The 14,114-nt window shown below is 37.7% G+C and overlaps 1 protein-coding gene across 1 annotated transcript in view; it reads right to left on the bottom strand.

Annotated features, from left to right (window-relative positions):
- Positions 1-447: 447 nt before the first annotated feature.
- Positions 448-14,114, bottom strand: part of LOC121377946 (glucose-6-phosphate isomerase-like) — a 40,469-nt gene continuing 26,802 nt past the window's right edge. Inside the window, exons 10-14 of the mRNA XM_041506040.1 lie at positions 11,189-11,351; positions 10,617-10,693; positions 4,451-4,579; positions 3,877-3,952; positions 448-1,583 (exon numbers count right to left, since the gene is read on the bottom strand). Coding sequence (XP_041361974.1) covers positions 1,486-1,583; positions 3,877-3,952; positions 4,451-4,579; positions 10,617-10,693; positions 11,189-11,351 — 543 coding nt within the window. The 3' untranslated portion in view covers positions 448-1,485. The remainder of the gene's footprint in view (positions 1,584-3,876; positions 3,953-4,450; positions 4,580-10,616; positions 10,694-11,188; positions 11,352-14,114) is intronic.

Here is a 14,114-nt window from a genome sequence, read left to right as displayed (position 1 = left end):
TGGGTACAAGCCAACCACATTGGTTTAAAGGGACAAACCCTAGTATTAACCTGTGAAAATTAACACTAAGTTTAGTTAATCTACAAACCTGTAACACATTTGGATAAAGTTACAATTGACTGAAACATGAGTCTGTGACTTTAAAATGGTGAAATACCCTCTAAAATAGACCAACACTCGACTCCATAACTAGTTACTTCTCAGACGCACGTGCGTTTTTAAAAATATGAGAAATGCATTTTGTGATATTAAAAACAACAGGGTGACCAAAAACACCTCGAATGTACGGACATTGATAATCTAAACCATAAAATCTTAAGTAAAATATGATTTCATTTATCAAAAACGGCTACAATAGTAAAAAATATGCCTTAGTGTTTAAAAACTAGGGTATGTCCTTTTAAGTAAAAATACAACACAGTTATCAAAAACGGCTATAATAGTAAAAAATGTGCCCTAGTGTTTAAAAACTAGGGTATGTCCCTTTTAAGTAAAAATACAACAGTTAATTAACAAAACAGTAACATGTAAACAAAAATTCACTTCCTGGTTTTTTTGATAAAATTAATCAGTCCTTTTGTTGAACAGTCGTGGCTACTGACTGTTTTGCTATCTTTCAGTTCAGGCTGAATAACTTTGACCAGCTGCCTTTCAAGCTCAATACTGAAACACATAGTTAAAAATTATTAAAGGAAATGACTCTATATAGTATCGAATACTAAACGAGCTGGCCTGTCATACCATTTTTATGAAATAAGTGAACAGGTTTGGAATCTGACGAACGAAAGCGAGTAGGATACCAACACTGTTTACTAGTTTCATGAAAATGGTATGACAAGTAAGTTTGTTTAGTAATTTACTTATTACAAACCAACTACAAACCAACTACAATGCAGAAGTAAGCAGATGTCGAGACCTGCTATACGTTATTTTTCTGCGAACTGGGTCAGCAAGTGATCTACGTCATGCTCACGTCACGCCAATATTATACTAGTTAAATAATGAGTGATTGTTATGACATGATCAATATCTTACACTGGTGTGTAATAAAACATAAGGCGTAATATTTATTGTAGCTTTTTTACTATTGAATTACTCATTACTTGCAACATCTTGTTTTGTGATCAATTACGCCAAACTCGATATGTTGTTGGTTTGTAATAGTTTGTTTTGTTTAACGACACCACTAGAGTACATTACTTTATGAATCATCAACTATTGGATGTCAAACATTTGTTAATTTTGACATTATACTCTTCGAAAGGAAACCCACTACATTTTTTCATTAGTAGCAAGGAATCTTTTATATACACCATCCTGGTTGTAATGGTTTCAAACATTCTAAAACATATAATAATTATATATTGGTAAAGCCTTTTTTTCATTTCAGATAAAATTTAGTCTATTTTGTGAAATTATTTTATGCAAAAACAAAAAGAAGAAAGAAAAAGCTGAACAATTGTATTTCTGTAATAAGAACTGTGACTATAAGAAACATCTCCAACTTAAAACATATCCCCACAGGTCATAGGAGTTGATATCCCAGATCTGGCCTTGAATAAATATCTTGTGTTCATACATTGCTGAAACAGAAAAATAAAATGCGTTATTGAGATAATCTGACAAAATTAAATTATGGGTAAACCAGCTTGTTGATGTATGCGGATTAAAATTAACTGATCATAGGATGGACAGGTACACACTCTCCAATAATACCACGTGTCGTCCAGTTGACTAAAATTACATAATTTCGTGACTTCCGTTAATTCCAGGAGAAATATATTGAAAATATATACGGTAATAGTTTTTTTTGTTTAACGACATCACTAGAGCACATAGATTGCATGTGCAGTCTTGTTTTTTGCATTCAAGAAGTAAAGAAATCCACTCCACAATTTACAAATAATTACAAATTAAAATAATACAGTGACAATTTGTAAAAAAAACCCATCAAAAAACAACCAGTATATTTTTTTTATTTCAAAATTAATATGTTCATTAAATAAACTATAAAAGATAATGTCCGGGTATGGACCAGTACTATATCCCTAGAAATTATGCCCAAACAATATATATATATATATATATTACTCAAAAGAATTTAAGGGTCAGACGATATTTTCGACATTATTTTCTGAATGTCAATTATATTAGCTAGACCATAATGTCACGCATGGTATTGTTCCATTTTGACGAAAGTGGGTCTAAGCAACCCATAAATGAATTAAAATCCACTGTCAATGACACTGTCGACTAGTTCTAATGGCGAAAACATGCTTACATTTGCACGTAAATTAGGGCAAAGCGAAAGGTCTGCTAAGTGCCCATAACTTTCTTTTTCACAAAGCGCTTCATTTGCACGCTTTGCACGTGTATTCCATGTTCCCAATGCTGAATTTCCGTATAATTGGAGCTTGCGTTCGTGTACGGTGCACACTCCAAATTCGACAATGGTACGACTTCAACTGCCTATCGAAGATCGAGGAAGGGCTATTGCTTCGCTTCAGAATGGCAATACGCAAAGAAATTTTGCTCTGAGACTTTGTGTCAGTCAGAGTGTCATTGGCCGACTGTGGCAACGGTACCAAGCAACGAATTCTGTTCGAAATCGTCCACGTTCGGGAAGACCCCGAAGCACTACAAATAGAGAGGACCGCTACATCACCAATATGGCTCTACGTCAACGCACAACCACTGCACGCCGATTACGTGACAATCTGCGGACTGCGACTGGAACTCGAGTGTCTGATCAAACCATACGCAATCGTCTGAGAGCCAATAATCTACGCTGCCGTCGCCAGGCTGTTCGACCACCACTCCTATCACGTCACAGAACGGCCAGACGTCACTGGTGCACGCTTCATCTGCGGTGGCAACGTGTTCAGTGGGGTCGAGTGATGTTCACTGATGAATCCAGATTTAGTCTCCAGTTCAACGACGGTCGGGTTCGTGTCTACAGACGTCCTGGGGAGCGCTTCGCTGACGTTAACGTTAGACAACGTCACCGGTTCGGTGGTGGCAGCGTCATGGTGTGGGGCGGCATCTCTATCCACCACAGGACCCCCCTCTATGTGGTGGATGGCAATCTGAATGGAATCCGCTATCTGAATGAGATTATTCGGCCGTTGGTTCTCCCAGGCCTTCAGCAGATTGGCGGCGGGGCAGTTCTGCAGGATGACAGTGCCAGACCCCACCGCGCCAGGGTGGTAACGGACTTTCTCAGACAACAAGGTATCGCCAGGATGGATTGGCCAGCATATTCGCCTGACTTGGCCCCAATAGAGTACGCCTGAGACGAATTAGGCAGGAGAGTTCGGGATAACCATGCCCCTCTGGCCAACCTTCATGATCTGGGTCAACTTCTTATGGCAGAGTGGCAGGCCATTCCCCAAGAGTTCTTCAGACGTCTGATCAACAGCATGAGGCAACGATGTGTCGAGTGTATTCGCGCCAGGGGTGGATTCACACCCTATTAAACGAATGTTCTAATGTGTAAAATCCATGTTTGACAACCTTCAACTTTGACAGCATGTCATGTGACTTTCTTGTATACAGTGACGTTTATTTGTGGTTTTTTGTAAATATGGAACAATAAAAAAAAAAAATTGGTGTAGTTTACATCATCAATCTAATACACTCTGAAACTTATTTGGTTATAAATGTTTGACCCTTAAATTCTTTTGAGTAATATATATGTATATATGTATATATATATATATATATATATATATATATATATATATATATATATATATATGTATATATATATATATATATATATATATATATATATATATATATATATATATATATATATATATATTTTTCTTTTTTTTAAAGATATCTTGGGGTTGGGGGTGTCAGTCTAAAACTTACCAACTAACATTCCTAATGTAAATGGAGTGATCTTGTGAACCAAAAACGAGTTGGTGGGTCGATTTCCTTCAAACACCTAGAATATAATTTAAACAGTCATAATTTGCTAGCCAAAATCCAAAATATTCAACAATAAACTAATATATTATGAAATCCACCATTAAAAGCACTGAGGACATGACCACAAATATTAAATATAACCTGAAATATTATATTTTTCATTAGCGTAGGAAGCGGGGGGAGGGGGGGGGGCGGGAGAGGCATGTGCTTCCCACTTTTCAGATATTTTGCATATTTGCTTTATAATAGTGTAAAAGTGTGCACATATAAAAGAGTGCCCCCCCCCCCCCCCCCCACACACACACACACTTTTTGCCACCTTCCTACGCCACTGTTTTTACTCCATTCTATCTCTTTCACGGCAGAACTGACGTTCAGTAAACAATGAAAGTGTCACATATAACTGACCTTAAAAATGCGTATTTCTCCGTGCATATTTAAAAACGTCAATCAATAAGTGCACATGGTTTTTCACTGTAAAGATTTTGTGTGTAACGTATTAAATAGCGCTAACCTTGTGTAGTAAGATGCGTGCAATATTGTCTTTGCTCATTCCGGATGTCTTCAACTCTTCCTCGGTTATCTTGCGTGACTTGCCAGTCATAAGTGCTTCAGTCTGAGATAGGAAGTTGGCTTGAAGGATCTAAAAAAAAGAAGAAAAAAGAAAAAAAGGGAAGAGAGAGACCAAATGGGTGATGGAGAAAACAGTTAAGAGCTGAGCGCATGACCACAACCTGGACACGTAGGATACAACAAGTTTCTAGGACAGAACACGTACAACAGAAGATTCCTGCCAGTTGTTGGCTGCTGACACATTTGGACAAATCCACTGTAAAATAGGGAAATATAATAAGGTTGAGAGATCAGGTTACAGTATGAAAAGAAATGGATGTCTTAATTAAAGGGACAGTCCTGAGTTTGCTGCATTGTAAGATGTTTCTGACTAATAAAATATTTCTACGATTAAACTTACATATTAAATATATTTTCTTGTTTAGGGTATTAGTGTCTATATATTCAATGTGTTTCTGGTCATCTTAATATTTGTAAGAAGTCCAAACTTGACTTTGTTTTAAACTAATTTCATACGTACGAAAAAAAATAAAAATATATATATACTACTCAAAAGAATTTAAGGATCAAAAATGTATAACCAAATAAGTTTCAGAGTGTATTAGATTGATGATGTAAACTACACCAAATTTTTTATTTATTGTTCCATATTTACAAAAAACCACAAATAAACGTCACTGTATACAAGAAAGTCACATGACATGCTGTCAAAGTTGAAGGTTGTCAAACATGGATTTTACACATTAGAACATTCGTTTAATAGTGTGTGAATCCACCCCTGGCGCGAATACACTCGACATACTCTTGGGGAATGGCCTGCCACTCTGCCATAAGAAGTTGACCCAGATCATGAAGGTTGGCCGGAGGGGCATGGTTATCCCGAACTCTCCTGCCTAATTCGTCCCAGGCGTGCTCTATTGGGGCCAAGTCAGGCGAATATGCTGGCCAATCCATCCTGGCGATACCTTGTTGTCTGAGAAAGTCCGTTACCACCCTGGCGCGGTGGGGTCTGGCACTGTCATCTTGCAGAACTGCCCCGCCGCCAATCTGCTGAAGGCCTGGGAGAACCAACGGCCGGATAATCTCATTCAGATAGCGGATTCCATTCAGATTGCCAACCACCACATAGAGGGGGGTCCTGTGGTGGATAGAGATGCCGCCCCACACCATGACGCTGCCACCACCGAACCGGTGACGTTGTCTAACGTTAACGTCAGCGAAGCGCTCCCCAGGACGTCTGTAGACACGAACCCGACCGTCGTTGAACTGGAGAAGACTAAACCTGGACTCATCAGTGAACATCACTCGACCCCAATGAACACGTTGCCACCGCAGATGAAGCGTGCACCAGTGACGTCTGGCCGTTCTGTGACGTGGTAGGAGTGATGGTCGAACAGCCTGGCGACGGCAGCGTAGATTATTGGCTCTCAGGCGATTGCGTATGGTTTGATCAGACACTCGAGTTCCAGTCGCAGTCCGCAGATTGTCACGTAATCGGCGTGCAGTGGTTGTTCGTTGACGTAGAGCCATATTGGTGATGTAGCGGTCCTCTCTATTGGTAGTGCTTCGGAGTCTTCCCGAAAGTGGACGATTTCGAACAAAATTCGTTGCTTGGTACCGTTGCCACAGTCGGCCAACGACACTCTGACTGACACCAAGTCTCAGAGCAACATTTCTTTGCGTATTGCCATCCTGAAGCCAAGCAATAGCCCTTCCTCGATCTTCGATAGTCAGTTGAAGTCGTACCATTGTCGAATTTGGAGTGTGCACCGTACACGAACGCAAGCTCCAATTATACGGAAATTCAGCATTGGGAACATGGAATACACGTGCAAAGCGTGCAAATGAAGCGCTTTGTGAAAAAGCAAGTTATGGGCACTTAGTAGACCTTTCGCTTTCGCCCTAATTTACGTGCAAATGTAAGCATGTTTTCGCCATTAGAACTAGTCGACAGTGTCAATGACAGTGGATTTTAATTCATTTATGGGTTGCTTAGACCCACTTTCGTCAAAATGGAACAATACCATGCGTTATGGTCTAGCTAATATAATTGACATTCAGAAAATAATGTCGAAAATATCGTCTGACCCTTAAATTCTTTTGAGTGAGTATATATATATTTTTTTTTTTTTCAAAGGAGCTCAATCATGGATTTAGTGGGCCTTATTTCTCTAAATATGCATTATAAATGGAAATTACATTCATCTGGAATACCGAACCTAGTTATTGTATGATCCAAAACATTTTAATTGAACTATGATCGAGGGAATTCCATGACACGATTCAGTTTTAAAATTTGGAACTCTTCTTTAAATGACACATTTAAAATACGGAAAAACAGACTCGTAGTGATGAGGCTATATATACGACAACCGTATAATGTATTTTTGGATTTTATATAAACGATCGCCGTGTATAGAGACTTGGCAAATGAGAGCCGGCTATATACATGGCAAATAATAAAAAATATATTATTTCATGATGAAAATAACCGCGAATACGCTGAAATAAAATAATAAAAAGTCGGAACATGAACTCACCATTTATTATTATTATTATTATTATTATTACCAGGCGCGTGTGCAAATTATTTTGACTGGTTCGCGAAGTGATATTTCGGTTTTAATTTATAGAGTAAAACCCCAGTGTACTGTTGCATGTTTTGTCGTCCAAAGGTTGGCTACTTATTACTTAACCCAGTTGAATCCAGTTCTAAGTGCAGGGACAAGTTAATCTGGCATTTTTATAGCCAAAACTCGAAATACAATACCTTCCCTCCACCTCAAAAAGGTAGTAGTAGGCTAATAATAATAATAGTAGTAGTAGTAGTAGTAGTAGTAGTAGTAGTAGTAGTAGTAATAGTAGTAATAGTAATAATAATTGTTTATTATTATATTTATTATTATTATTATTATTATTACATGTATTATAATGTTGGTAAAATCACGTCGCGGTGGGGTGGTTGTTACAGAAACATTACATAAATTTAGAGGGGGACCCGGGCGTGGTCTCAGCTTTACTAGTAGCCTATAAAAAAAAAGTATTTTGAGTTTTATTGCCCCTTGCAATTTTGAGCATTTGAAATGTGACTAAATACAGCAAAATAACCTTTTAGTCATATTTATTTGCTGTAAAAAAATAAACAAATACGTAAGCAGCCTAAAAACTGCCCTGTTGTTAGTTTGTGTACTGTCCGTAGTTAGTTTCTCTTTCAGTTAATCTATCTTGGCAGCTGATAATTTGTAATTGTCATTTTTATTTATTTATTTATTCATAATTATTATTATTATTATTATTTACTTATTTATTATTATACATTTTTTGTTAATACTGTAGGGACAATATGACGCTATTCATATATCTATGTGTGGCCGAGTGCATAAAGCACCCTCACTCAAAAACTACACAAGTTCGATCTCGATTATATTCTTTAATCCATGATGATAACATATAACCAAAGTATATGATATGGAGAGTTGGCCCCAAACGTCTTTCTCTCTTGCCAGATACACACACACTCTCTCTCTCTCTCTCTCTCTCTCTCTCTCTCTCTCTCTCTCTCTCTCTCTCTCTCTCTCTCTCTCTCTCTCTCTCTCTGTCTGTCTGTCTCTCGCTCAGTCTCTCAGTGAACTATCTTTTACCCCAGTCACTCTGATAACATCACACACACCTGACCAATACTGGCAGACCATTACTGTCCTGGGTTCCTTAAGACAACCTCAGTGACAGTGTTTACCATATATTAATGTCCCAAGTGTCTTGGAGGAATTTCCCAAGTACCTTAAGTCTAAACAAAGAGAAATAAACCTCAGATGCCTTAGTGGTGTTTATGCATGTTTAGTATAATAACACATTATGCTGGGTGCTTTAGTTGAATCCCTCACATATGGAAAACGTACACAAAAGGGTCCGTTAAATTCATATACTCGCCCACCCCCTCCCCTGTTAAGAAAATGCACTGTTCGTACAGTACTTAGTATGTATTCCTCCTGTTCCAGATGGTTTGGTAATATGGATCAATCAAATACATGTACTTATTTACCGCCTATATACATTTTTGCTGTGAATATAGCCAGCCCTCGTTAGTGGAGGCTATATACACGGCCTTCGTATATATAGTCACATCGTCTAGTTCAGAGTATTCTTTAAAAATGTAACAATTCCTATCTCATGTCAGCTGTTATGGCATATTTTGCATAATATTGAATTTGACAAGGTGGAAAATGAAGATGTTCATGATCCAGATGTTTAGAGTTTTTCGCGTACGACTAACGATAAATTTACCTATAGATGCAAAGGCCTAACTAGTCGGGACTGTCGACGTTTAACATGCTTCTGTTATTAAAATAAATTAATGTATCAGCTTATTATCATTCAGTACATGTTTTTTTATTATTTTTTAATAACTTATTTTCACTGTTGTTGTTTTTCTGTTTACCCTACGTCGCAGAGGACGGTCAAGCGTTCTCGTTACACGAGTTTGGTAAATCGTTTTGACACTGCGGTTATTCAGGGAATGCCCGTCACGTGACTCAAAATAATGCGTCACACCTCTCCTCTTCAAATAGCCGTTATTTTTCTCAGAATTATGGACCATACCCATAATTCAATTATTTTTTTATAAAATATCAATAATAAGTGTGATATGGTGGTTATATAGATGGTTCAATAAAGTACTTTTAGGTACAAATCAAATGTACATATTGTCATATAATACCTTGTTAGGCCAATAATTAGGTCAACCATCTGTGAGAGAGCGCGTTTAACCTAGTACATAATATTATACTAGAACGATCAGAAACACGTTTAATATACAGCCACTAATATTGTATTCAGAGAAATATTTTTGACATGTAATTACAATCGTTAAAAAGTGTCTGTTAGTCGATAACATCTTAGAAATTGCAGCAAACTCAGGAATGCTCCTTTAAACTTCTTGATTAATGATCACAAGTTTAATGACGACTTGACATTCTGCGTTGCCAGCAGCTTTCCAATGCAATGCACCCTCAAGCTATAAAAAGCTCTCGAGCATATTAAATCTGTTATTTTTCTTTCACTTGGCATATTGTTTTCTATTTGGAAAGAAAAGAAAGAAGAAGGAAATGGTTTATTTAACGACGCACTCAACACATTTTATTTTTAAAATATGGCATCGGACAAATGGTTAAGGACCACACAGATATTGAGGAAGGAAACCCGCTGACGCCACTTCATGGGCTACTCTTTTCGAATAGCAACAAGGGATCTTTTATATGCACCATCCCATAGACAGGCTAGCACATACCACAGCCTGTGATGTACCAGTCGTGGTGCACTGGCTGGAGCGAGAAATAACCCAATGGGCCTACTGACGGGGATTGATCCCAAACCGACCGTGCATCAAGCACGTCTTGACCGAAAAGAAGGAAAGGAATATTTAACGACACTTCAGCACATTTAAAACTATAATATATGGCTAGTTGGTGTCTAACATGCGGTTACTTCAACACTTGATCTCAGTCGGTTGAGCGCTCGCTTGAGGAACATGCATCGCAGGATCGAACCACTTCAGTGGATTCATTCAAACTGATTGGGGGTTTTTTCTCGTTCCAACAAGTGCACCACAAATGGTCAAAGGCCGTGGTATGTGCTGTCCTGTTTGTGGGAAAGTGCATATAAAAGATCCCTTGCTGCATTTGGGAAAATGTAGTGGGTTTCCTCTAATGACTGCGAGTCAGAATTACTAAATGTTTGACATCCAATGGTCAATGATTAATTAATCAATGTGCTCAAGTGGTGTCTTTAAACAAAACAAACTTTTGACACGTGATCTAGAAAGTTAGAAGAAAAAAAAAACATTGTCACCACAGGCTTTTTTTTTACCAAATAGAAGCAAGGGGTCTTTCATAGACAGGACACTTTTTCACAGAGAGGACAGCACATACCATGGCCTTTGATATACAAGTCATGGTTGGGATGGAAAGAACATTTTATGCGTGATCAACCCTAATGCATCATCACAAACATCGCTGTATTACTGAGCTGCATCCTGTTACTCAACCACTGCACCATCAAAGCTGGGTCTTTAATTACTGGTAACACCCAGATAAAGGAGGCGGCGTTACCTCGTGATGTAATCCTTTCTGTACAGGGTTGTGTGTCTCAACTGGCATGATGAAATCACATGGAATCAATCGTGTGCCTGCAAAAGAATAAGATAATGCTGTGAATTTAATATTTAGATGACACATATTATGACTTATATATAGTATTCTGTTTCATACATATTAAAAAAAAAAAAAAAAAAAAGGTTCAAAAGAAATTTAAACATCTTTTCCAACTAGGGCGGGATGTAACCTAATCTAATTAAAATTAGCTCCACTATTACATGTGGATCTAACACCAGCCAGTTGGAGCTCATGGCCACCAATCAAAACCTTACTTGCAGAATCATGCCAGTGATTTGAAAATAATTTGAAAACATTCCGAATTATCCTGAGGGTATACGATATGTTTCATGTGAATTACGAATATAAAACCTGCTTTTTCACTCCATTTTATCAAAACGTGATCTAAGTGTGTTACAGGTTTGTAGATTAACTAAAATTATAATTTATTTTTGCTGGATGGAACTAGGGCGTGCGACTTTAAACTACTGCTGATAATTAATATAAAAAGATAATTCCAAGTAAAACACCTTGATGGATGAGCTGGTAGAAAGCATGCTGCCCATTGGTTCCTGGTTCTCCCCACACGATCGGGCCAGTCGTGTAGTTAACTCTTTGACCACTGCGAGTGACAAACTTTCCACTGCTTTCCATATCCGCCATCTGGACGTAGGCCGCAAATCTGTGCATATACTAAAATCAGTATGAAACCTACATTAAAGCTCTGTCTGTAAATAAATATCTGCATATTGTGTATGCATAGAAACAATTTGAGGAAAGGAGAGACATATAGAGACAGCAACTGAAATCTTGAAGAATTCCATTTCTATCCGTAGAGGTTGAAAATTCCCCTCTGTTATTTTTTCTTGTACTTTTTCATATTCAAAATTATCGTGCTGAATCTGGAATTGTACCAGTACACAGAGTACACAGAGTACATATTAATTTTAAATTGTGACGTTAAATGGCCAAATTAATCAACAAATATTTCATTTCATAAAGTACCACCAATCTATTAATATGTGGATCTTATATATATATGTGTGTGTGGAAATAATTAACAAACTGAAGTGGTGGCAGGGAGGCGAATCGGAGGGGGGGGAGGGGTATCAAGGGATCATATGGGGATATGCTGTGGATCATAATATTTGGTTCTTCTACATATTCAGAATAAAATCTCGGGCGTAGCCAGCATGATGCAGACGAGGCGCTTGCCTCGTCTAGAATTTCCCCGAACTTCACGCCGCATAGCTCAGAGCCTGCACCCCCCCCCCCCCCCCCCCCCCCCCCCCCCCCCCAAGCAGCATTTGGGTTTGCCTCAGCGTTTTTCCTCTCTGGGTATGCCCCAAAAAGTGTTGGGTGTTGTTTTTTTTTTAAAGAATATTTATTCCGTCTTTTTCATGGCGGTAGGTTTGGTTTGCAGACATAAGCCTATATTAGTACATTTCCCCACAAATTTAGAACAGATACATTCATGTAAACAAGATAACGAGCAATAGTAGCAGATACATAACCGAAAGAAGTAGTAGCAACAATGGGGCAGGACGTAGCCCAGTGGTAAATCGCTCGCTTGATGCGCGGTCGGTGTGGGATCGATCCCCGCCAGTGGGCCCATTGCGCTATTTCTCGTTCCAGTGCACCACGACTGGCATATCAAAGGCCGTGGTATGTGCTATCCTGTCTGTGGGAACGTGCAAATAAAAGATCCCTTGCTGCATTTGATTGATTAATCAATGTGCTCTAGTGGTGTCGTTAAACAAAATATTTTTTTTAAGTAACAAAAGTGGATAATTGAACATATAAAGTAATCAGTGACCATACAAAATTGACTGCATATTAAGGAGAAACAGGAAACAAAGAAGAACAGATGGAGAGACATGAATGAGAGAAAGAAAACAAATTGCTAAAAACGGACCTTTCAAAGAAGCAAAACACAACATAGTGTATGTATTTAAAGGGACATACATTAGTTTCAACCCGAAAAAAATAACACTAAGTTTATTTAACTACACACCTGTAACTCATTTGCATACGATTACAACTGAGTGAAACATGAGTCTGTGACTTTGAAATGGTGAAATACCATCTAAAAATAGACTAAAACTTGATTCCATACATGATACTTTACAGACGCACGTGCGTTTTTAAAAATATGAGAAATGCATATTGTGATATTAAAAACACCAGGGTGACCAAAAACACTGCAAATGTACGTAAATGGATAATCTAAACAATAAAATCTAAGTAAAGTATGACTTCAGTTATCAAAAACGGCTCTAATAGTAAAACATATGCCTTAGTGTTTAAAAACTAGGGTATGCCCCTTTAATATACAGCAGGTTGATTAGGACCACCAACAAACATGAATAAATTAGTCAAAAGTATTCTGCTTTGTAGAAGTTGTGATACCACACACCAAGCATAGCCAATATGACGGGAATCTGAAAAATATGCATTTGAAATGTTACATTTAAACATGGAATTCATCAGCTGAACTTTATATTTTAAGACAAACAAATTTCATTTGCATCTAGGCGTAGACATTGTATTCATTAGTACCAGGATTCGACAGAAAACAAAGCATCAGAAACGCTGCAAATCTCCTCACGACATCGGGTTTGTTTTCTATTTTTAGTAATAGTGACCTTGACCTTTGACAAAGACAGGCAAAACTTAAACTTGTTCACGATGTTATGATCTTATTTCCAGAAAATCAGATGAGAAATGAAGTCGCTAGAGTGGTAATTACGTCATATTTCTATTGATGGTAATAGTGACCTTGACCTTTAATGCAGACAGGTGAAAGGCGAACTTGTTCACGATATCACGATCCTATTTCTACATTTGAAGTTTCCTGAAGATCAGATAAGAAATAACGTGGCTGAATGGTAGACGCTGTATTTCTATTTTTATTATTAGTAACCTTGACCTTCAACACAGTGAGGCAAAACGTGAACTTATTCAAGATATATCAACTTGCGAAGGTATGCTTACATTTTCAGTCAGTGGTGCTGTGGCGAAATGCTTATCCATGAAGTGAGCTCCCTCCAAAATACTTTCATAATTGTTCATGCCTGGGAAGAAATAACACAATTCAGTGTGACATCTTTTTGTCTTTGTAATTGTTTTAGCTACTTTCTACAAGACGGATGTTTTTATTATTATTATTATTTTTTTTTTTTAATCTAGTCTAAGGCACCGGATTCATTACAATTCAAAAATCTGTTTGACATACTTTGTTAAATAACACAATTCCATAGAAAAGCAATAAACAGAGACAGCCCCACCACCCTTGATAAATTACTAATTGAAAGGAATAATAGTTTTCATAGCCAAGTATTTGAAAAGTATTGCACCGTTTACACATACATGCAAAGAGTTGTCTTAAGATTATTAACTGGTCAGTTGTTATTTCCCAAAACTCCTATTTCGGGCATTACCTATGTTAAGAGCAAT

The sequence above is a fragment of the Gigantopelta aegis genome, chromosome 7 (assembly GCF_016097555.1).
Source record: "Gigantopelta aegis isolate Gae_Host chromosome 7, Gae_host_genome, whole genome shotgun sequence".
Lineage (NCBI taxonomy): Eukaryota > Metazoa > Mollusca > Gastropoda > Neomphalida > Peltospiridae > Gigantopelta > Gigantopelta aegis.
This window is presented reverse-complemented; position numbering and strand designations above follow the sequence as displayed.